Genomic DNA, 23,789 nt, shown 5'->3' with positions numbered 1-23,789 from the left:
TGTGCAGTCACATTGTTTATCCTCTCACAAACTTAACCTCTGTTACTGAACTGATGTCAAGCTTTTCATATACATACACATAGACTGCCTTATTGGTTATGGTTGCTGTAGCTGTATGCAGCCAGAAGAAATAAGTGCAGACACTTTTCTTTAAAAAGGACACACAACTCACTTTTTTGAGGAAATAAATATTTCCATGCAAAGTTAATATTTCCTTGAAATATGGTCAAACTGAACTACAGTCAGATAAGACAGTAAATTTCAAAGCTCTTTGTCATAAAGTTACAAATACAAAATTATGTAAGTATCAGGATTACATTGAACTTGTTTTGTCAAACTGTCATTAATTATTTAAGGCAAAATAAACTAATTTTATCATTACTATTAAATTACATGCATACAAATGGGGAAAAGAGCATGCAAGTATTTTTTCAATCATTTTATTTGCTTTACTGAAACTAAACCTACGCCCTCGCCTGTACTATAAAGATAACACAGAAACAGGGAGACAAAGGCTAATCTCTGATCACAGCTCAAAGTCCAAAGCTGTATAAATTTGCTGTGGCATGTTCCTGCTCCTGCTGCTGTCACATTCTGATTGGTCATTTGAACCAACAGAGCTAAACTATATACACATAATGTGGATATGAAGCCTGCTGAGTTGTCTAATGTTTATCTAAGTATGTAACTTTATTGGACGATGACATATTATTTAAGTCTGTAATATATACCTGCACATGTGATGGTAGTATATAAAGTTGTATTGTGTGTATTATGGTGGTAAAGTAGGAAAGCTGAAAAACATTGAGCCTTCAGCAGGTGGCCAGACATCAGTAAAGAAATGTGATGTGATCTTAATTACCCCAAACCAGTGGTTCTTAACCTTATTGGAGGTACCGAACCCCACCAGTTTCATATGCTCATTCACCGAACCCTTCTTTAGTAAAAAATAAAATATGATTTTTTTTACTGGTGCACAAAATTAACCGTGCATTAACATCACCTTGTTCAAATAACAAAACCAACACAGTGCATGAACTCACAACAACTTACCTCAGTGTGACTTCTGCTGTTGCCTTTGAGAGACCAGTTCAGATATGCGTGGCTTCACCTTGGCAAGTGCCAGTCTCATGTCATTTTCACAGCAAAGTCTGTTCCTTTTCTTAGTTTTTATGTCCAGCATCCTCGAAAACGATTGCTCACAAAGATATGTTGTAACAAATGGTATAAAAAATTCCAGGGCGGAGGCTCCACCGAACCCCTGAGACCGACTCACCGAACCCCTAGGGTTCGATCGAACCCAGGTTAAGAACCACTGCCCCAAACATACGACATGTTCATGGGTAAGCCAGTATAGCGGCCTGTAAATTAATAATGTCACAGGCTGCTTTAATACATACAGTGTGATACCAAAATACAAATTAGCATTTGGTATAACATTGTGGTATATGTGGTATATAACAGGACTGGACTTTACATGAATCCTCACTTTAAATTACAGTGTGGAGGATGGTGACATCATATTTCTTTTTTGCTTTTTGGCTGAAAACATAAAGCTGCTGCAGCTGGATACAAAGTTGATGACAACACTGATCCAAAATAATAAAACTGTGGCCTGTAAAACCAAAAACAAGGAGCTGAAAGATGCTTTCATTTGCACTGGATCAGCTTATTGCCACAGATTTTTTTCCCCCCTCCAGAACATTTGATGTTTTAATTACTGTGGGGATGCAAAGAAAACTTCAACACACAGCGCTTCTTCTTCTTGGGGCAATTTAGAACCACCCATTAAAGATTAAGTGCATATCTTTGGACTGTGGGAGGAAGCTGAAGTACCTGGAGAGAACCCACACAGACACGGGGAGAACATGCAAACTCCACACAGAAAGGCCGGGATTCCAACAAGTGCTGCACCACCAACGTCGAAAGTCACTAAAAGAAAAATTTGTTTTCACCAAAAATTAATTCATTGTGACTGATATTGCCAGTGACATAATCGACATGGATCAATGAAGGATAAAACACATCTTAGAATCATACTTTTACACATTTATTTTGACACCCAACTGACTAAATTTACAGTATATTTTGAGAGTAACATTCAATAGGCTTAAAACAAAATCATAGAAAAGAATCTGCATCTTGTAAAGCTTGCATATTCCATTGTTTTTATTTTATTTGCAATACCATTCACTTAATGAGTAGAAGCACTTTCAGACTTCTGAGTTTATTAGGTTCATCGAAAAAGAATTTGGCAAACACCCTTTTTTGAATGTCATGCTCTTGCAAGCTGCAGTAACATTTCATTGTTTTTAAGTAAGTGCAAAGATCAGTTCAGACTTTTGTGTGACAAACGGCATTGCAGTCCTTGATTTATGTACATTTTGTTGTTTGTAAGTCAACATTCAGTATTTTCAAAGAACAGAAAGACAGACTGAAAAAGCCTCTCAACTTGAGTGGATATATTTACATGAACATTTTTTTTTCCTTCAATAGCGGACAAACAAATGATGTCCTCTTATCAAATTTTTTCACGAGTGCACTGACTTCTGCTGTGAGGAGTCTTTATTATTTTTAGTTCTAATCTAAAAAGAAAAGTTAAATTATGTCAGTAGTCCAACACCTGTAGCTATTTATTTCAAACTTGTAACTAGGTTTAATTTCCCTGACATCACCTAAACACAGGTCATTTCCACTAAATGGATAAAAGAGCTTCTATCTGCCTTGCCACTTATAGTTCCTCTGAACTAAGAGGTTATCTAAAGGTAAATGGGGATTTTCCATTCATATGTATTTGTCTAAAAAGGCATTAGCTATATCCAGTCCTGAATATTTCACTGCTGAAATCACCAAAACGCTTCTTCATTTATTTATTTTTTTACTGTACGCAATATAATCTATAGCACCTACAGTAACATTTTCCACTTAACAACTACACTCTAAGGGCTGGGGTCTCAGCTATTATAATTAAAGGTTTGTGCTTTCAAGACATTCCCTGTATGGAATAAGCAAAGGGGTGTGATACTTTATCACGGCCAGAGGGAGGCACTGTGGGCCCATCAGAGCACAGAACCCCAGTGCTGATAAGGCAACATACTGTACATTACCACAGGGTAAGAGGACATGAGGTAAGTGGCAACCACACCTTTTACACCCTCAGTAGTAAAATTATCTTTCTCTCAGGTCCTGGTGTATGTTTTTGGGGGGTACAAAACCATTAACATAGGGGATATTAAACTGAAATCTATACATCCAAATACATGAAATTTGATTTTAAATCTTTCCACCCATAGCTGGATTTTTAGCAGAATTATCAGCTGCATTATACAACTGCCACCTTACTTGACTCTCACTCTCACACCTTGTGAAATGGTAGTATCTCTGAAAGTCTGAGAGGCCATGAGAAAAAATAATAAGAGATAAAAGGCCATTGAGAAATAGTCAAGACACCTTAAGAAACTAAAATGATTCCAAACACTACCTGACCCAGCTCTTATTTGTAACAGAAAACTATGTAGGAAGTTATATTTGACAGTTCATTAAGTCTGTTCTCGTCTTTTCTTTTCCCTTCACAAATGTATCTTTTTAGTGGAAGACGTTCGATTGCAGGACGGGCAATAAGGCACAGCCCCTCACAAGCTTAAGTCAATGATGATGTGCTCAAAGATCTGTGTGTTTCCCTTGAAGCTAGAGGTGAAGATGAAGTCCCTGCGGTCAGTGGAAACCACAGTGAAGGAGCGCGGTGCCTGGATGTACACCTCCTTGAAGCGGTCAAAGAGTTTCTTTTCATCATCCCACAGGTAGATCTGTGAGAAGGTGTAATCGCTTCCCAGGGCCAGGTAGTAACGGTCTTTGAAAAAGAACGGCTGGAGAATCATGGAGCCTCGTGAGGGCAAGGCTTGGATCTCTGCAAACTGTTTGGCACCCCAACGCAGAACTTTTGAGTCTCCAATATAGCGTGTCATAGCCAGGTAGAGTTCTTCCTTGATCCGAAAGTGCTTTACAGCTACAACATCCTCCATGTTGGGGATCTCGCCCTGCAGGACAAACTTCTGGTTGCTCCGGCTCCACTGATAGATCACTGGGACCTGCGAGCGGCTTGCCAAAATAAGGTGGGCCTTCCCATCCAAGTCCAAGAACTCTGCATCTGTGTCACGGTACCACTCATGCAGTGACTGGTATGAATAAAAGCCCTTATCGTTCCATTTGTAGAGGGTGGACAAGCCCGCTTTTGAACTGTCAGCAATCACAAAGAACCAGTCAGAACCAATCTGGAATGCCTCAATGTCATTCGGCTTGGAGATCTTGGACACCTCAATGTCCTGAAACTTGCTGAACCTGCTTTGGTCCTCATCGAACTTGTAGATGTGGGAACCACCAAAGAGCTGTGCCACGATGACAAACACCTGATCCTGGATGACAACTGACTTGCACCCCACAATCGACTGACCTGAGAGGCAGGAAATAAACAGATTAGCGTAAAACTCAGTCAGAGTGTTATGAAACAGTTTGTTGAGGCATTGCCGTACCTGTGATGTTATCATACGTCCTGAAGTTCATTTCTATGTGGTCCCATTGGAAAACCATACAGCTGTCTGTGCTGGGAGCAGCAATAGTCACATAGACATCATTCTTATAGCTGAATGTGTCAACAGACAGAGACTCAGATGCCACAGACTGATGTAGGACGAAATCTGTGGAAAGGCACATTCAGAATTGAAATTCTCTACAAACTAACACATTCCAAAAATCAAACCAAGAAAACTACACTTTTGCCTTTACTTTACATATCTTCAGATGACCTGATTGGGTTGCCTGATACAGATGCCAGTTAGACCAGAGCCAGCTGACTCAGGTTTGCTCACCTGTTGAGATGCATTCGTTGTGTAGGCTAGTCATATCATTGAGGCGCTTGTCCTTCATGTCCTCTGGTCCAGCACACACGACATCCGACACTGTGGCATTGGTGTTCTTCAGCCACATCATCAGCCACTTGGCACGGCAATCACACTCAAAGGCATTGCCTCGGAGGTCCCTGCAGAAGACAAGCACTGTGTGTCATTGCAGAGAAACAAAGTAGTCAAGCTAGAAGGCATCTTAAAAGAAAAAAATTAAGATATTCTAAAGAGAGGACACTATTTCCCCCAACATGTGTAACTGAGTGATCAACTTACAACTCTATCAGTGAGTCCAAGTCAATGAAGATGTCCCTCGGCAAAGATTTAATGTTATTGTTTGCCAAAGACCTAAAAACAACAGCAATGAACAAAAAATTATTACTTTGAGAAAATGAAAAACATGATGCACTAGTTAAAATAGAGGTTGGAAAACGCAAATAAACATTTTTACAGTTTTTGTTTGGGGAATTTTCAAGGTTGGAACCTACAAGTGAGTCAAGTCCCTGAGTCCTCTGAAGGCATATTTGGACGCAGTCTCAATCTTATTACTCTCAATGAACCTGTGAAAGATAACAAAAAACATGTTGGACTTAGTGATAAACTTGTTAGTTTGTATGGCAGTTCCCAACTTGCATATTAAAAAGTCTGATGTACTGTATAGTATTCACTTTAGATAGTAGTTCAACATGGCTGAGTTATGAGGAACCACAGCATCTGTACATATAAAAGGCTCATTCTAAAAGTAACAATGTACAACAGTGTATATAGAGCCCACCAAAAATTGTATACACTTGACCTTTAAGTAAAAATCGCAGGAAATAAAATCCTTGTGTATAAGAAATATTGCAATTGTATATTTCATACAAGTATTTTACATGAATAGTGTCACATGTAGACATAGTACACATATAAACATCTGTTTCTGTCAACTGGGACAGGAAATGATCAAGTCACCCTTTCCATTCCAGTGGCATTCCAGTCTAGGAAAGTCTCATTTAAACTTTTATGAATGAGATACTGATGAATTGTGCAGTTTGAACAAAACTGAAGTGCAAATATATTTGCAAATGTTATAGTTGCAAAAGTATTTGCAACTAATGCACATCTATATTTGATGAACAGCAATAAAACTGCTGCCATATCTGTTCCACAAAGTGTAATTGGTCAATTCTTCGGCATTACAGTTGAACTTGATAGTGGATAAGTGAACAAAGATTCTGTTCTGGTACAAATTAAACCACTAGATGGCGTACGGGTGATATTTTCCTACCTAACTCACTTACTGAAAGACCAACTTCCAACCACATAACCTCATGTATGTAACCACATAGCATGCATTTTATTGTGCTATATTAAATTGTCCCATTTCATCCTACTGGTTAACTTAATGCTGATGACATGTTAATGCTGATAATTCACTGAATGTCTTTGATAGAAAACAATAGAACTTACAAATATTCCAGATGTGGAAGGCCTGAGAATGCATCATCCCGTACAGTTGTGAGAGAATTTGAATTCAAAAGCCTGTAATTAACAATAAAAACACACACATTTAGGTCTGAAAAAACAGATTGATTAGATTGTGATTTAGCATGTTAAAAACAACAATCCGGTGTCAAAAACAGAGCCAAATGCTCTAAACCTAATTCTTAATGACAACACAAGTGAAATCAAGAAAGGGATGAGTTATTATATCAGTATATTTTATGGCATATGTGCCATTGCAGCACACTGTGGTAGTGGGAAAAACACTTCATTATGCAATTCTGTGTTGTTAAATGACAAATGAAATTAACCTTGATACCGTGAAAACATTGTGTGTGTCATGACTTTGGTTAAATGCTCTATATCTGCCACGCCTTTGTTTATGCTGGCATCACAGCTATCACTGTAGTAGATTGATGGCCTCTGCTAAGTACATTATGGACTGGGACTGCACTGAGAGCTTTAGACTAGATTTTCATTATTTATTTCAAGGTGTCCAAATCCTTTCAAACCCTTCCCTGCTTTAACATGCATCAAACTGACTGAAAAGATGTTTTACTGTATCTGTATTACAATAATCAATCAATCAATCAATCAATCAATCAATCAATCAATCAATCAATCAATCAATCAGTAATGCACTGCAGGAAGTTACTTCTATAGCATAAAAACCTTAATTATGTAATGCTATTGAAGACTTCTATAGCATAAAAACCTTAATTATGTAATGCTATTGAAGGCCAAAACTATAGTCTATCATGTCTGTGTGTGTATTTTACCTTTAGGCTCTGCAGTCTGATACATTTGACACATTTTGAAGTAAATCTATCTGCATAATTCTGTCCTATAGGAGCCTTTGCGACAAGCTAAGGCCAACTCATAAAATCTCATCATACAGAGGAATGGGATGCAGTTGAAGGGCTCTTACAGTAGCTGGAGAGATGGCATGTGGGAAAACATTGCCTCTTTGACGTCGGAGAAAGTCCCATTGACGATACTCCTGGAATGAAGAGGCAAAAAGGATGAACATAAAGCCAGCAGAGAAAATAAAATGAAAAATGCTCAATCAGGAGGAGGTGGAGAAAAGTCAGGACTGCATTGCCTTGCAATTAAGATGGTGTACATTATAAAAAAGAGCCAGGGATGAATGGAATCAAACTTAAAAACGCATATATTGCTGCATATTATACATGCAGGCGTTGTTTAAATAGATATGGATTGGTAAAAACATCATATTTAGTGGGTACTCACAAAGAATTGATGTCGTTGGGGGAAATCCTTGGGACATAGGAGGACCCGACGCAAATGATAGACTCCCTGGAGCAGCTGCATGTTGAAGGACATCGGAAAGCTTTCTTCAAATGACCCGGTTGAGAGAAGAAGCAAAGCGACACAGAAAGCAATGCCCAAATCTTGAGAGTTGGCAGCATCTTTCTTGCCGGGCTTGCATGTGTGAGGTTTACAGAGAGCACCGATCGAGGCTGATGGCACCGCGCGTTTACACCCTGCACCATGAAATGCTGCACTGGCTCCCTGACATCAGCAAATCAGCTGCAGCTCCCCTCCGTCCACTTTAATTATTTATTAAGTCAGAGCTCCCGTCGGATAACTGTTGGTTAAACAACCACGCAAATAAATAAAAAAAAATAAAACAGGCATTATTAAGCTGCCGCAGATGATGATGGTTACCTGAGCGTTTCACATGCTTTAACGTTGCTTTGAAGAAAGCAATGCAAATGTGGCTGCTTGTGAATATTGGTGACATGTGTCGAACGTAGTTTAGTTATCAGCAAATATAGCAAATGACGTCATTTATACACACATATGCATTTTATTTTGCAATTTTTTTTGGCATCACTGGACTCATACCTCGCTTGTTTCTGCCAGTGTCTTACAATAAGTTTATCACATCAAAGTATATTTATGAAGCCAAACCGTTTGTCTCAGACGTCAGGGGGTGATATATTGTTACATAACAATATTAATATATATATTTCTACATACAGTAAGCTATACAGTACCCCCTCCTCCATACAAAGACTCTCAGAGGCGCATAACTGCAGCACCATGGACAGCGCCTCTGTGGTCTATGCAGAGCAAGCTCAGCTGATGAAGCCTCTTAAGCAAACAAACTGAGAGGTAGCATATGCAGTCAAAATATACACTGCGTGTGCAGTATATGTGCAGAGATAGAGAGAAACAATACTGCAAAAAAAAAAAAAAAAAAAAGAGAGAGAAAGAAAACCAGAAATCATTACACCTTCAGTGTCAACCTAAAAACTACCTTTCTGGAAAAACATGGACTGGATGATTCTGGATTCATTAAATAAGCCATCTTGACTTCTTTTCCAGGCTTTGGAGACAAAATTGACAAATCCAGTTGTTCATCTGTGCAACAGAACATTTGAGGGCTGTGTCATTCGAGAAGGCTCTTTACTGGCATTCTTAAATCATCACCACATGTATCATACAGGAGAAAACAGTCACTCTGCTTTCCCAAAATCAGTTTATATATTCCGTTTTTACTCCTGAATATTTCACAATGTGCCAACTTCAAAGAATAACGGTTCTTAACACAAAGACCTTTGGCCGCTACAAGATGCAACATGTGCTTTAAAGTCCAAATTGTGTGTGAGGTGCACATAAGGTCTAGATTGTGGTTTTTAAAAAGACAATTCCAAACTATTTTTCATCAAACTGGCACATTTATTCTCCATTGTCACTGTGGTACTATATTCTCCAGTTGGGTTTCCTTTTTGTTTCCATTTCGTCCCGATTGATATGAAAATTAGATCTTAGTTTGTTGTCAATTTGGCATTTTTTGTGACATGCTACTGGAGATATTAGCAATTCCACACAATTAAAATGAACTAATTCATTTCACAAATTGAAAAATTAGCAAATATGAAAAGAAAAGGTTAAATCCTAGCAGTTGATTGGCTATTCCTTCTTTGACATATTGAATCATGAGATCACTAATTGTTACTCTTACACTTTGCTGAGACAAATACAGGCCCAGGTTATAATATTATATAACGCTGAAGCTGAGAACGGGTTTGTCCTACTGGTACCAGTCTGGAAATCCATGACCCTGTTGGCGGTGTGGTAAACTATGGTCCTCTTGGTACCAGTCTGTTAATCTACGGCCCTGTTTGTGTCTCTGGCACTCCGTCATCAATGAACCCTACCTGGCAGCTGCTGAGAGCCAGGAGCGAAGGGCCATTTGTCATCCAACAACATCCCTGGGGTACTTAGTCTGATGATTGAGTGTGTGGAGTACAGATTCAGGAGGATTATTTTTAAAAGCAGTCTATTTTGGTAAGGAAGGTAAACAGGCATCTGGGTTGAAGGGAAAGATTGAGAAACACTTAAAATCCTGATGGATAAGCTTATCTTACTTGGGTCACAATGTGACCCGTTCTCCCCATAATCTTTACAGTTTGATTTACATAAGCGGTTTCCTCTTTGCAAAGCTTGACACTATCTCAATGATGACTGGATTGGAAAAAAAAAAAAAAAGACTGAGAGAGGCCCTGTTCAAGTTTCTCAGTGGCAGCCCTTTTCTGATTTACACACTGCAGCAGACCTGATCAATAGAGGGGAAGGAGGGGAGGTCCTTTAAAACTGGAGAGCACAAAAGAAGTGTGTCTGACTCTTTCGGTCTGCGACATCAGCAAAAAGATGGGGAAACCTAGAAAACTGGTGACGAGGAATAGAAAGAAGAGAACGACGAAAACTCTGGTTTCTGACTCCTCTCTGGACGTGGAAAAACATTTGAGGTTTTTTTGTGAATGCCACCTTCTGCTTTTCAAAGTGCTGCACTGTACCAGCGCTGTCACCGCGCGCAGTGTTTTTCCACTATATTTTCTTAATGGTTCAGTACAGCTTGGGAAACAGTTGAAAGTGTGCTGATACAGCACCCTTATCTGTCTGACTCCAGCCCACTTTCAAAACGCCGCTGGGTGGATTGGTTCTGCTGTTCAGACCTGCATTACTAATGGGAAGGAAGAAAAAAAAAAAGACACGTGCTGACTGTACATCGCTACACCCAAGCACACCTGGGCCCGGCCCAGATGCAGCAGAATGATTTGTGTTTGAACAACAGAACATGCAACGACATCTACTTCACATGCTCACGAGTTTTTCTAAGAGCAATTAATCTTGGTAATCCGCAGCAGATGAAGGGGAGGGCACAGGAAGAACTTGGACAGTGCAGTATCGAAATATAGATTAGTCATCAGTCAGTGTAGGAGTCTATTTTTGTGCCTCAGGGCACTACCAGCTCTGCTTCCTAATGATTGGAGAGCTGAGGGAATAAGACAAAAGACTTAAGAAAACCTCTGAAATGCGGAAACACAGAGGAGACTTGTGTGGTTAAAGACCAAATCCCCAGGTGAAGCTCTGACTGAAATCTAAATTCGACGACGTGTGACGGTAAAATACTGTTACTACATCTCTCTTAACAATGAACACTTCCTTCCCTAAACACAGGAGTGATCTATGCATCTACTCCACTGATTATCTGTTCCTTACGATCCGTTTCACGGCCTCCAAGTCGATGGAAAACGTTGTGGAGTTAATGGCTCAGCAGCATTTGTATCACATTACAACACAACAGTGCAGAAGACATGGCACAACATATAACGTTATAAAGCTATAATCGCTTCATATATCAGGAGTCTTTATGTATTCCCAGAACAGAATTCTAGCACTGCTTTCAAACCTAAAGACTCGACAATTTATAGAATATTTCACCCAATAATAGCACTGAGGAGAAAAATGACACACAGTACATAAAGGTGGTTATAAAATGTAGATCCATAATCTATTTGGAGTCCAAAATCCATTTTCATTATATACAGACAACAATGCAATAGTCTAGACAGAGGCTTTGGTCTAATTTTAGATCACATGCTGCAGAGAAGCATTTGTATACAGCTTGTGTCCTTACAATATCTGATAATTAGCACACATTCACAAGCTTGTGTCATTTCTGTTGATGATGAACGCAGGGTTTCATCGTTACCTGTTGCTGCAGAGTTCAAGACATTGTCTAGATGATCCATCAGCACACACACACACACACACACACACACACACACACACACACACACACACACACACACACACACACACACACACACACACACACTTAGCCCATTAAAATGTTCTTATTTCTGCTCAGTCACTCTTCACCAGTGTCCTCCTGGCATGGCGGAGGTACCGGGGAACTACTTTTCGCCGCGTTTCCCTCCTTCTTCAGGGTCTTCAGGCACTTGTCGAGCCTTTTGATGCACAGTGTCACGTCTTCGCGCGTGATGCCCACGGCTGAGGCAGCGTTGAGGTAAGGGCATGGGTATGCCTCCGAGTGCGACATAAAGCCGCGGAACGTGTGTCCGCTTACGGTCTGCTCCTTTCCCAGCGGTATGACCCTGGAACATGGGTGGAAAAACAAGGATAATGTAGAGCAGTGATGATCATTTAACATGCTGGGAAACAAACAAATAGCTATTAGTTAAAATAAATCATTTTACTTTTAAATATATAGAGAAATAATTGCATTATTTATTCAGTGTAACATTATAAAACTCTTCTGATTAGCAATGTTTCATTCTTTTGTGTTAAATAGAAACCACACAACTCCGTGCCTCTGTAACCGACAGTTAACAAAGAAAATCCTACTGTAAATGTTATACTATAATTTATTTTAGAATAAAAACTGCGTTTAATATTTCAGTTTTACATTTGTAGAGTTAAATCTGCAACAACAGATGTTTTCCAGTGAAATCAGGCTGAAATTGATACTGACATATTGTCAACGTTTAAGTACACCTGAATTTTTTAATTTTTAAGAAACATTGTTTTAAGAAACTTTATTTATCACGTTGAACGTGAAATGACTTCTCCGCATTTAACCCATCCAGGCTGGCACCTGTTGGAACACACATGCACATGGTCACACACTCAAACTGACAGATGCCAGAGTCACTTTGAGCTGTAGCTGGTTTGTCAAACATGCATTCCCCTGAAATGTGGCCAGGTTTCACCACTGTCAGCACAGCTTAGACTCACTTTAATGTGAAATCAATTACTGGCTAGCTATTAGGACTGTGTGTATAAGAGGCCATTGTTATAAGATGGAGATCTCTGAATCGGTTTCACCGATTAGTGAGAATAGCTCATTGTTGAGGTGAAAAAAAAGGCAGCTCCCTCGCACACTATTCATAGTTAGCACTGAAAACACTTGATTGATTAAACATGTATCATATATATACAGCTATAAATTATAAAGACTAATGTGTCGGTGGACCATAAACAATAAAAAAAATCAATGCAACTCATTCAAGGAGGAGCACACAAGAAATAAAGAAAGGAAGGATGGAAACATGACAGACTGACACAATGTAATCAATCATTTGGTATGTTTAAAATATTTAGATGGGCTTCCACGATTGGAAAAACTACTGAAGTGAAGAATGGAAAAACAGAAGCAGCGCCCCCCGAATTCAAAATTCTCTATTATGGCAGCTACGAGTGAAAGAGGCAGAAGGCAACGATGAAGCGTGAGAACATAGTTGTTAAAGTTGCCTCACACATTGTCCCTGTAGTGCAGCGGTCCCCAACCACCGGGTCGCGACCCGGTACCGGTCCGCGAGACATTCCGAACCGGGTCGTGACATTGGGGGGAAATTTAAAAAAAAAAAAAATTTCCAAAAAAAAAAAAAAAAAGAGAGAGAGATGTAAATAAAAAATGGGTTAATTTTTCATGTTAGATAAGCCTATGCGTGGACGCTGCATATTGCATTCGGAGGCCGAAAGCACGTTTTAGTTTTTTCAATGATGACTGTCCCCGCCCTCAACACCTAGGCCAGTGGTCCCCAACCCCCGGGCCGCGGACTGGTACCGGTCCGTGGATCAATCAGTACCGGGCCGCACAAGAAGTAATTAGTTATTTCTGTTTTATTTAATACGGTCATTTCGAAATAAAAAAAGCGTTTCAAAATAAAAGACCGCTCGACTTAGACTGGGACTATAATAAAGGGGGACTTACTACTTCATCCACAGTTGGTTCTGCACATTGTTCTGTGGATGGAGACGTAAACATCCTGTTAAATTAGGATGACAGCCCCTGATAGGATGGCCAGTCTAATCATCTAAAGTAGCTTTGGCAGATCCATCTGACTGATTGCAAAGTTCTCCTGGCCGTTTTTTGTTTGGCAACACGCAGCTCGTCCTCTCATGTTCGAGGACGTGGACAAACCCAAAAATCGGACTTTTTTTGACACGTCAACACACACCCTCGTTTGTTTTCCTTTCTCTCCCCGTGTTTCCATTTCAAGGCCAGTTTGCGGTCACGCCCTTTGAAAGTTTTCATACCTGGCTCCTGACACTTGCCGGGTGAACAACATGGAGCCGAGGTGAGTCACTGCCTTGTTGCTCTTGGCCTGGAGACCATCCAGAGACATGGCTGGAGGAGAGAGGGGCCACACCACACACACACACACACAGTGATGATTAAAACTTCCATACAGATATGGGGTCATAACTGTAGCAGCCCTAAAATAAACAAGACACATGGACAAAATGGTTCTGTAGCAGTACAATGAGCTTACCCAGTGAAATGGGGTTATGTGGGGTGTGGAGCAATCTCTCCCCGTGTGCAGAGGCCAGAGTCTTCAGCTCCTGAGCCAGGAACGAATAAATCTCCTGCAGGACATGCACACACAGAGAAAAGGCATGGAGAGACAGAACTGGGGGGGTGGGGGACAGGGGCCATACGAAAGAACTATAAATAGTAACACAATGCTCCTTTCACACTCTGTCACAGCCTTATTTTAGCAGTAGCAGCAGCAGCCTTGGTTTTTATTGCTAATCAAGCAAATATATTCAAAAACAGGCCGTCCATGTCCTAACCTCTCTCCCTTCCCCCCCCCTGCCTGACTGTGTGAGTTTCCCTTCCAAGTGTCAGCACAAGCAATGTATCCACTTCCTCTCTCTCCGTCTCTGGCGAGGAATCTTCACTCACGTCACACATCCACCTCTGGGATCAATTAGAGAGGCAAGGAGATGTGGAAACACGCTTTCGGCCTGAGATTTTCAACATACACATGTTTTAAAAAAGTGCTGACAAAGGGTGTTTGAGTCGAGAGTCTCATAGCAGCGTGTCCTAGACGGGGGCGATGGGAGTTCTGGACACAGATGTTAAAGAGCCCCGAGCCAGGTGGAGAAGCTGCACAACAAGAAATCGCAGAGTGCGTTTTTTTTTTTCTTTCTGTTGCTGGCTACTGGCGCCAGATTCCCCAGTGAAGCATCACACATTAAAGGATCAGCTCTCTGCAACAGTGTGTGTGTGTGTGTGTGTGTGTGTTTGTGTCAGCGTGCTCTGCTGACTCATACTTTCCTAATTTGAAAGCATCAAGAAGGAAAATATTTTCTCTGTCATGAGTCAAAGACAAACAGCCTTTCGATGATGTCAAGTGTCTCTAAGTGTCCCTTGTTCTCTAAGAACAATGGGCGACGTTATCAGCCCTGGAGAGGAGGGGGTGCAAGCGGTGGACAGAGTGCATGGCAACGTCTCTGAAGACAATAAGTGTGTGTGTGTGATGACTAAACCCAATCCTTACAAACAAAAAAAGAAAAAAAACATCTGCTGGTTCTTTTTCAATATGTAGATATTTTCTAAAATGGTTGCATGAGGCTCTTAAGTGAATCTCAACAGATGAAATGTCTGAATTATTTAAAGCGTTTGACCCCCGGAGGGTTGTGAGGAAATCACTCAGTTCTGCACACAATACGGAAAACCGGTCCTGTACATTAATTATGCATAGTGTGGACCAGGAGAAATCAATAAGCCTTGATGGCCTCGGGTCACGCGAGAGGGCCAGAGGTATTTCCTAGATGTACATTTCTGCTCTGGAGTCAGTTTTACGCTAATGCATTTTGGGTATTGTCTGTCATCCAGTAGGGGTGTCGTTTTGGAGGTTTGTTTTCACTAACAGGGCAGAACATTTAGATTTGATTATCCTTCCTTGCCTTTGGAAGACTAAAAATAAGAGCCGCTTATTTCGGAAGCTTCCTCAAAACAGTCCAGTGTATTTACCGAGCAGCAGTTCTGAGGTGGGAGAATGCTGCAGTGCCTTACCGTTTAAAGAGAGAGGGAGAGAGAGAGAGGGGTGCTGCATTGTGAGCAACTCTGCTTTAAAAGCAGCGAGCCGCCATGGGGATGGTTCCTCAAACTTCTGGATCAATTTTATCCTCCTACAAAGCTCATTGCTCGCTCAAATCTCATCCCTCAGTCAGAATGCAGGTAAGCACAGAGCTACACACACACACACACACGCAGTCATAACGTGATCTGCTGCAATTCAATACAACTTATGTAAGTGTTTTGTTTGTTTTTTTGTGTCTTCAGGGGAAAGGAACAGCACGCACAGAAACACATTCAGACCGACACTGCCGCAGTGTTTTTTTTTTATATTCTGCCTTATAAAAGGTAATGTGCTCTCACCTTCCTTTCTGACAGGAGTTTCTTGTAGCCGCTGGCTCCCAGGGTGAGAAGGGTAATGAGGACGTCAAGGGAAGGCGAAGCCGATGCTCGACCTGGTCAGACGAGGCCAAACGAGTGACTTTGTTAAGCAGTCTGCTGGGCGCGAATCTAATTATAAAAGTATAAATACTCAAGAGTGGCTGTGAAGGTGAAGCATCTCATGCATGTCTATGGCAGACCGGGTATCAGTTTTCTATCTAACTGTTTGTATGAATCCTGCTCGGAACTGACCTGCCAAAAAAAAAAAAAAAAAAAAAACTGAAACTGTATAGCCGTGGATGAGCTAGCGCTGGGTATTGGATCTCAATACTGACTCAAACAGTCAGTCACAAAGACTGTTAGCTCAAGCCTGAGGATAGTCTAGTTTTTTTTTATGATCATCATCGATAGGGCCTAATATAGCTCATTCCTTTGTGCTGCTGAGCTCCATTGTTGCTGAAAATCATATCACTGAGCCACCCTTGTTCCTTCATTTGGATGAAGCTGTCAATACTCAAGCGTACCAAATCGGTTGCGGAAAAAAGTGCAAATAATATAACGGGCAAGGTGCTGAGAGCAAACAAACAAAGAGAGATGGTTGGTTTGGGATGTGTTTGGCCTTTAGATCTAGATTTAGAGAGCTCCATTTACGGAATATGGCATGCACAACTACAGTATGTCTGCATTTCATCACCTGAACAGAATCGTTATGGTTTTGTTAGCTTAGAATGAGCCTTTTACTTGTACAGTTACAGACGCCATGGATCATTTTACACACAGTCTGCCATGTTGAACATCATGTTTCTACAGTAGCCCAGAAGGGACAAGTTGAAACACTGGCTCCAGGTGGGGCCTTCTACGTTTTTTCACACATTGTTCGGCCACAGTAGTTTCTCCTTTAAGCCAGGAAGGAGAGGATAAAACGTGTGGGTTGCATTTAGAAACTACACCACTGGATGCCATGAAATCCTTGAACACACTGTTCTCTTAAATCATAATATTCCTTATTTTAGACCATAACTCTTGTACAGATGCTTTGTGTTAGGACAATAATGAGCACTGATGCATTTTAGAAAATGGAAGAAAGAACATGAAAATATTCCTCAGTAAAATAACATCTTTCAAGTATCGACACTCTTGACACTCGATCTCTAGTGATGGCCTCTTTGTTATATTCTCTTGACACTCGATCTCTAGTGATGGCCTCTTTGTTATATTAAAGGGCTTCTTTAACTGTACTAAGACAAACTGAAAAGAAACTAGCAGTGTGTCATTAATGTACATTAATTATGTATTAATTATCATATTTTAATAATAGGATTATGTAGAGCAGGGTTTTTCAAAGTGTGAGACTGTGGGACCCCCCCTTAGACAAAGCTTGCCCTGCCCTGGCTCAGTTTAGTTTCACTCAATTCCTGGATGCCTGTGAGATCACGAATATGTTATTTGATCCCATAGGCACCCGACAATTGAGTCAAGATATCGTACTATTGCCATATGACATGATGTCAGACTACAATAAAAGGTCTGTCTAAGGCACTTAGTGGTTTTTGACTGTGGAAAAGTGGGATCAAATTGTAATATTCCCCAAAACGACTGTGTCTATGAACTATCACTTGAACCAAATCACACACATTTAATCTATTCTGTGACGATGTTCTCTTTGCTGAATGTCTGGAGAGGCCTCTGCCACTTAAACCTCCAATAAAGAGAAAATTATTCAGAAAATTAACCCAGTACGCATTTAATCTCATCCAACAGGAAACACATAAACATACAATCTGTATGAAAATGCATACAAATAATGACACATCCACACGTCTGGTATATTGTCAATTACATCCACGATTTCACTTCACATAGCTCAGCCATAGTTTTATTAACACTCACCCGGGTACATCTTGCTGATCTCCTGTATGAAGGACTCATCAAAACCTGCGATTATGGCGCCACCTACTGGAACCATAAAGTTCTTGTCCAAGCTCTGTACGAAGGCATCGATTCTTCCTACACGAGCACCCTGATGTGAGACAGCAGGACAAAAATGTGAGCAATCGCAATATCCGTGTTCAGATGTGAACTACGGGTCAAATGACGCACGGGCCGGGGATGAGTGGTACATACCTGTTGTATAAGGTGCATGCATTTGGACGACTGTACTCCGTACGCGTTGTTAACTATGTGGGGAAGGTTATGTTTAGCGCACACAGTGGCCAGCTCCTCAAGCCTACAAGATAAGAGCATTCATAATAATCAATGATGAACATGTAATCCTTACTGCTCTTTAGCTACCGTGACATCTAAAAGAGTCTAAGGGGGTAAATAAAAACATTTCTACCTGTCAGGGACCCGTGGGGCGAAGCAGGATGTTGTTGAATGAACACACAGGATGTTTTCAGCTCCGAGCTCCTCGATCTTACGCTCAACTGCTTCCAAATCTGTCCGCAACTCGTCGCCCTCAAGAACATTCTCCACCACCACCGGTTCAAAGCCTGATAAAACGGTCAAGACATGAGCATGAGACAGCGATTCCTATTCAACAAATTCTCGACAGATTTTACAGTGTGAAAAACTATTTCTAACACCGGTCTGGTCTGTGAGCAGGATGTGGGGGTGACAGGACGTCGGACGCTGATGTGATCATCACCTGCTGTGATCATGGCTTTGAAACAGGACTTCTGGTCGATACGAGGCCAAATGATGTAGCGAGCCTTGGGTCGCCGATGACGGAGGGTCAGGAAGCACAGTGTCAAGCTCATCCCTGTCGCCATGGGAACAACAAAGCAGCTCGCCACCTTCTGGACACCTGTTTTCCAGAAGAGACAAGGCAGGCATAGATTTTTTTTTCCTTTCTCCATTTACACCTGTAAGTGAAAAGAGCTATCACAGCTTGGAGTGAAGACATAAAAATTATAAACACAAAGCCCACATGACAAACTGGAGGCTGGTATTCGAAAGAAGTAAGCATTTAGGCACCACGGAGGGTCTAATGAAAGACGCTATTTAGAGTTGCATTATGGGAAATGTAGGATCTTGCCATTTTGGAGCCTCACCCATACATATACATCTGTTTTGACAATCCTTTTTTGGCGGGAGTCCCCCAACTTTATGGAAGAGCAATACTAAATCACTGGAGTAGCCCTTTCTATTTTCTTCTAATGAAAGTGCAGACTCTATTTCAACTGATCAGTCATTGAAAAAAAAAAAACTCGAACATTATTTTGCACAAATTTTGTGAATCTGCTAAGCGTTTGAATGATAACATATACATACCTGAGAGCTTTAAAATGTCCAGCACAACTGAATTGGTCAGCTTGTTAAGCAGACTGGATCCTGCCGCTTTGGGCTGAACAGCAGCGATGTCACCTGACCGACCTATGCCATGGATCAACCTACAGAAAGCAGCTAAATGTCACAACAGGAACTAAATCTGATATTTACACTTGTCACTAATGAAGATCTGTAGATTTAACTGGAGATTTAACTTTATCATAGTTCATTCATTCTTAAAGTTGGATGAAAAAACAATGGGAGGACCGAGTTTGTTTGTTTTGGTCACTGTCAGATAGGTAGTCTAGTTACAATTATTTAATAACCTTTAATAACCAACTCATGTTAAAAAAGCAGCTGATGTATATCAATGGTAAATCCTTTTAACTCTAGAACATCAATATCAAACTTGAACCTGTAATGTCGTCTCGCCACAAGGCTGGATGCCACCCGGCCTTCCCTCTCTCCCACACCGCAGTTGCTGAGGAAATTATTGCTGTCCATCACAGCCAGCTCATTCAAGAAGAGCTCTATGGTGCTCTCACTCCATCCCTCCTCCGGACACTTACCCTGCAAACATACACAACGTGAGAAGCGGATGGCTCGGCAGTGACCCGGAGGTAACACGAAGGCAGCCGTCCTTACTTTACCTGCTCCAGTAAGTGTCTGATGAGCTGCTCATGGCTTCGGCGCGCCTGGCTCCCCTGACGAACGTAGGCGGGTGACACTATCTTCTCACTCAGGCTGAAGTTTTCACTGTTCATGTCTGTCAAACAAACACAGTGTGTAGGAAGTAAGTAGGCTACAACAAATGTAGTGTAACGATTAGTTTATGTCTGTTCCCAGTATTGCCTGATTTTAACTTTGGCATATATGATGGCCAAGAAATCAACCCCAACCCTCACCAGAGAGCACCAGCGAGTTTATTTTGTTATACACTGGGGAACTACTTCTCGTGGTAAATGCCTAAACAAAGCTGACTCCTTTTGCTATATTTGTGGTAGTTTCACCATTCCAGGTCAGAGGAAAGCAAACATCAGTGCATTTGTCAAACAAGCATATTTTGCATCATTTTAAAGTAAAACTCAGAAAAGCCATGGGCCACTCACAAAGTGTGCAATGCAGAGGTTAGCATTTAGTATCCCCATGGTTTGGCGAGAGCAAAAACATCATTGCACACTGTTACTTTAGTTTAGTGAAAACAAGCACATATCTTTTAAGTACAGTATTTTTCATATTATTTTAAGAAAACGGGGATCCTATAGTTGAAAAATTTGACGTGATAGAGAAAAACTGAGATCAGTTTTGGATTCCGCACCCAAAAATTAGTTAAAAACAGCTGTCAGACCTAACTCAACAAAAATTGTGTTCCCCAGTGTTATTACATTTTTTTAAACTTTAAAAATATCCAGTTTTGGGGCGGTCAGTAGCATAGTGGGTTAAGCGGCCGCCCCGTGTGTGGAGGCTATAGTCCTTGCTGCAGCTGGCCCCGGTTCGAATCCCACATCGGACGGCTGATTTACTGCGTGTCACTCCCCCTCTCTCTGCCCCCTGCTTCCTGTCTATCTTCAGCTGTACTATCAATAAAGGCATAAAGGGCCAAAAAAAATAATCTTAAGTATATATAGTGGGGTAGTATATTATATGATATATATATATATATATATATATATATATATATATATATCGATTTTTAATGTTGGGATCATCAGACTGAAAAAAAAATCCAGTATTCGTCACGTTCTTCTTCTTCTTCTCACTCATACAGAACGAAGCTGGAACAGATTTTTAGTGAATCAGAACATGCTCATTGTGGTTTAAACGTCACAAAGACCACGCTGACCAGGTCATTTGATTTTCATCATAAAGAAGAACCTGATCATCAAACATAAAGATCGGTTTACTGGTCACGATGGAAAAGGTGTCTCCTCTGCTCGATGAGACACAACTACAACTCCTCCCTCAAAATAACAGACTAGCTATCGAACTTGCTTGTGCAACACATAAGTGCAATCTTCCACGCATGCATACTGCACTTTCTCTCAAAGACTAAATTCTTTATAAGGTTTTTTGATTTACATATTGCATAGTTCACTGTTACTTGGCTTTTATTTTACTGTTACTGGTTTTATTTAACTGTTATTTATATAGTGTTAAAATGGATATCTTATAGCTGTATAGTACAGTTTATAGTATAGTTTTTTTCTTGGGGTTTTACTATCCAACCTCTATAGTTTTCAAATGTTTTTCTTGTTATCAAACATAATTAATAAAGTATTTCTGATTCTGAAATGTGCTGAAGGACTTTGACTGAACTGTCCCTTTAATGAACAGACGTGTCTGTCATGACACAGCCAAATGAAAATAATGCTGTCATGGCAACACGTGTTCACACGGTGCATTCATTTACAGTCAGTGTGCTGCTATCTCAGTGAGGCCCTGGATAATAAACTCACACATAAGTCAGACTTCTGTCTGCTGTCATAACTTCTCTCACAGATTAAATAGAAATCAGACGCTGCTTTCATGAATTAGCTGGTTAGCTCCGCGTTGTTTACGTTTAGCAGCTGTGCTAAGCGAAGCTAATCTTCCAGGTAAAGCTGCCGCATCTTCTCACCTCACGGCTCTCCTGTGTTTCTCAAACCGCCTCCAAACTGGACCAGGAAAAAAAAAAACAATGAACACAGACAAACAGCAGCAGGAGGAGGAGGAGGAGGAGGAGGACGAGGCGGAGGAGGCAGCGTGGAAGGAGAGGAGCAAGGAGCAAGCGGACACTGTTACGTCACGAGATCATGTGACCGAGGAGAGCTGATCATGTGACCAACACTGACTCGGGTCAGTTTATTAAAAACTTAATTACGTGAATATGAAAACTTAATTAAAATTACATATATTATGATTATTAATGAAGGTCATTGTATTGCTGCAACAAATAGATAAATAAATCTGAACTGAGCTTTTTATTTAAAATTGTTAACAAGATGTATTTAATGTTTAATTTAATACTTTTCAAAAGAAGCCAATGATAGTAATGACTGAATGAGTGAATAAATTAATAAATCATATATTTACTTTATATCACTGTGGTTTTGGTAGGAAAAAAAATGTCCACAAATTAATTATCAGAATCAGAATCAGAAATACTTTATTTAAAAAAAAAAAAAGTGATTATATTAGATTATAATTTGGATGCTAGAATTGATAAACAATCACACAGTGGTATTTAATTGGGGATCCACATACCTATACATACACTGTTGCCCATAAAGTTGGAATAATTTTGTTTTCAAACACATTCCTCTTTTTATTCCTATTTATACACACCAGGTTGATTGTGGTTTCATTTGAACTGTGATACATTTGGAAGAGATTGATCACTAAAGTTTTGAGAACATACACTTTATCTATCATGAATAAATCACATTGTCACAATCATTTAATGAGAAGAGGTAAAAAAAAAATTGTATTCCAACTTTATGGACAACAGTGTATTATTAGTATTAAAGCCTTTAGAAATGATTTCACAAAGCAGGCCATTGATTTCAGCTCTGGAATCAAATTTATTAAAATTATTTTAAATATTAGGTGATCAATAGCATGGCTACATTACATGCAGGGTTAGTAAAGGTGCAGGGCATTGATGAAAATTTATTTAACTTAAAGTAGAAAAAAACTTTCAATTTTACATGTAAAAGTCCTGCATTCAATATTTCACCAGTGAAAAAGTACATAAGTACCATCACCAAAACATTCTTGAATGATTAAAACTAAAGAGAACATTATGTAGACTGACCTCTTTTAGAGTGTTACATTATTTTGTTAATATAACCGGTTTAATATTACAAATAGTATGTGTGCAAGATAATACTGCTGAGTACATGAATCTATAAGAGTGAATCCATCCATCCATTTTCTGTAACCGCTTATCCTCACTAGGGTCGTGTGGGGGTTGGAGCCTATCTCAGCTGACTATTTTATAAATATATAATACGTTTCAAACTTCTCAAACAAGAACTGAAACTGAAAATAACTCAGACTGTCAATGTGAAAGTACAACATCCATCTCTGAAATGTAAAAGAGTACAAAGATGCCTAAATAAGCCTCAAAATTGTCCTTAAGTAAACGTACTTAATAAATAATAAATAATACTTTTCACCACTGGATAAGGAGTAAGCCGTGGAGTATGTTAAACATGTTCTTCTCCATCTGGAAAAAAAACAATTACAGCCAGTTGTTATTTTGCCTTTTTTGTTATCATTATCCATATGGCAGCACATGATTATGTGTGAAAGTCAAATAAACTTATGGCCTATATGGCTGATATTATCAGTAACATTACTGATACATCACTGTATGTCACATGTGTGCAAAAGAGGGCTGGGTTAAGTGTTACGGTCTCTGTTTTGCACTGCGTCAGAAATAAAAGGTGTGCACAGGTAAAACAAAAACTTCAAAAATGCTTAAACTAGGTAGTCTTAAAAATTACAGCAGTATGACACCGTCACTGAAATTCAATACACAATTCTGTAAATTCAATTAGTGCCAAACCGTATGACAAAACATAAAAAAGGCACAATCACACACACAGTGTGTGGGCTGCTTACTTTCT

The 23,789-nt window shown here is 40.1% G+C and overlaps 2 protein-coding genes across 5 annotated transcripts; both read right to left on the bottom strand.

Moving 5' to 3' along the window:
• Nucleotides 1-2,873: 2,873 nt before the first annotated feature.
• Nucleotides 2,874-8,952, bottom strand: lgi2a (leucine-rich repeat LGI family, member 2a). Its single transcript, XM_027277915.1, has 8 exons — nucleotides 7,635-8,952; nucleotides 7,312-7,383; nucleotides 6,351-6,422; nucleotides 5,387-5,458; nucleotides 5,175-5,246; nucleotides 4,866-5,035; nucleotides 4,530-4,694; nucleotides 2,874-4,450 (listed from the first exon to the last, which is right to left on the bottom strand). The coding sequence occupies exons 1-8, from the start codon at nucleotides 7,895-7,897 to the stop codon at nucleotides 3,633-3,635; spliced, it is 1,704 nt and encodes a 567-aa protein (XP_027133716.1). The 5' UTR covers nucleotides 7,898-8,952; the 3' UTR covers nucleotides 2,874-3,632.
• A 2,234-nt stretch (nucleotides 8,953-11,186) lies between these two features.
• On the bottom strand, nucleotides 11,187-21,983 carry sepsecs (Sep (O-phosphoserine) tRNA:Sec (selenocysteine) tRNA synthase). Of its 4 annotated transcripts, none has more exons than XR_003462282.1 (13): nucleotides 21,797-21,983; nucleotides 19,830-19,945; nucleotides 19,595-19,749; nucleotides 19,183-19,301; nucleotides 18,557-18,715; nucleotides 18,248-18,401; nucleotides 18,034-18,136; nucleotides 17,800-17,929; nucleotides 15,892-15,983; nucleotides 13,997-14,090; nucleotides 13,761-13,851; nucleotides 11,515-11,815; nucleotides 11,187-11,472 (listed from the first exon to the last, which is right to left on the bottom strand). XR_003462282.1 is itself a non-coding variant. In XM_027277917.1 (13 exons), exons 2-12 carry the CDS (start codon nucleotides 19,941-19,943, stop codon nucleotides 11,569-11,571), a joined length of 1,458 nt encoding a protein of 485 aa, XP_027133718.1. In that variant the 5' UTR covers nucleotides 19,944-19,945; nucleotides 21,797-21,983; the 3' UTR covers nucleotides 11,187-11,493; nucleotides 11,536-11,568. The 4 variants fall into 4 exon arrangements, 3 of the variants coding, with proteins under 3 accessions (XP_027133718.1, XP_027133717.1, XP_019134991.1); XM_027277917.1 differs by having other exon boundaries at nucleotides 11,187-11,493; nucleotides 11,536-11,815; XM_027277916.1 differs by having other exon boundaries at nucleotides 11,187-11,471; nucleotides 11,536-11,815.
• Nucleotides 21,984-23,789: the final 1,806 nt, after the last annotated feature.

Source organism: Larimichthys crocea, chromosome III, assembly GCF_000972845.2.
Source record: "Larimichthys crocea isolate SSNF chromosome III, L_crocea_2.0, whole genome shotgun sequence".
NCBI classification, from domain to species: Eukaryota; Metazoa; Chordata; class Actinopteri; family Sciaenidae; genus Larimichthys; species Larimichthys crocea.
The sequence above is the reverse complement of the archived record's forward strand: the minus strand, read 5'-3'. Positions and strand labels throughout refer to the sequence as shown.

What these genes read in the sequence shown, in the direction of transcription:
- lgi2a (XM_027277915.1), bottom strand. Translation starts at nt 7,897, where the DNA reads ATGGTGCAGGGTGTAAACGCGCGGTGCCATCAGCCTCGATCGGTGCTC. An exon ending in CTTCCACATCTGGAATATTT is followed by an intron (nt 5,459 to 6,350) that starts GTAAGTTCTATT and finishes TATCTTTCACAG; the next exon opens with GTTCATTGAGAGTAATAAGA. An exon ending in GACGTATGATAACATCACAG is followed by an intron (nt 4,451 to 4,529) that starts GTACGGCAATGC and finishes CCTGCCTCTCAG; the next exon opens with GTCAGTCGATTGTGGGGTGC.
- sepsecs (XM_027277917.1), bottom strand. Translation starts at nt 19,943, where the DNA reads ATGAACAGTGAAAACTTCAGCCTGAGTGAGAAGATAGTGTCACCCGCC. An exon ending in GGACATTTTAAAGCTCTCAG is followed by an intron (nt 18,716 to 19,182) that starts GTATGTATATGT and finishes TCTGGAAAACAG; the next exon opens with GTGTCCAGAAGGTGGCGAGC. An exon ending in CGGCAAGTGTCAGGAGCCAG is followed by an intron (nt 11,816 to 13,760) that starts GTATGAAAACTT and finishes CCCATGTTCCAG; the next exon opens with GGTCATACCGCTGGGAAAGG.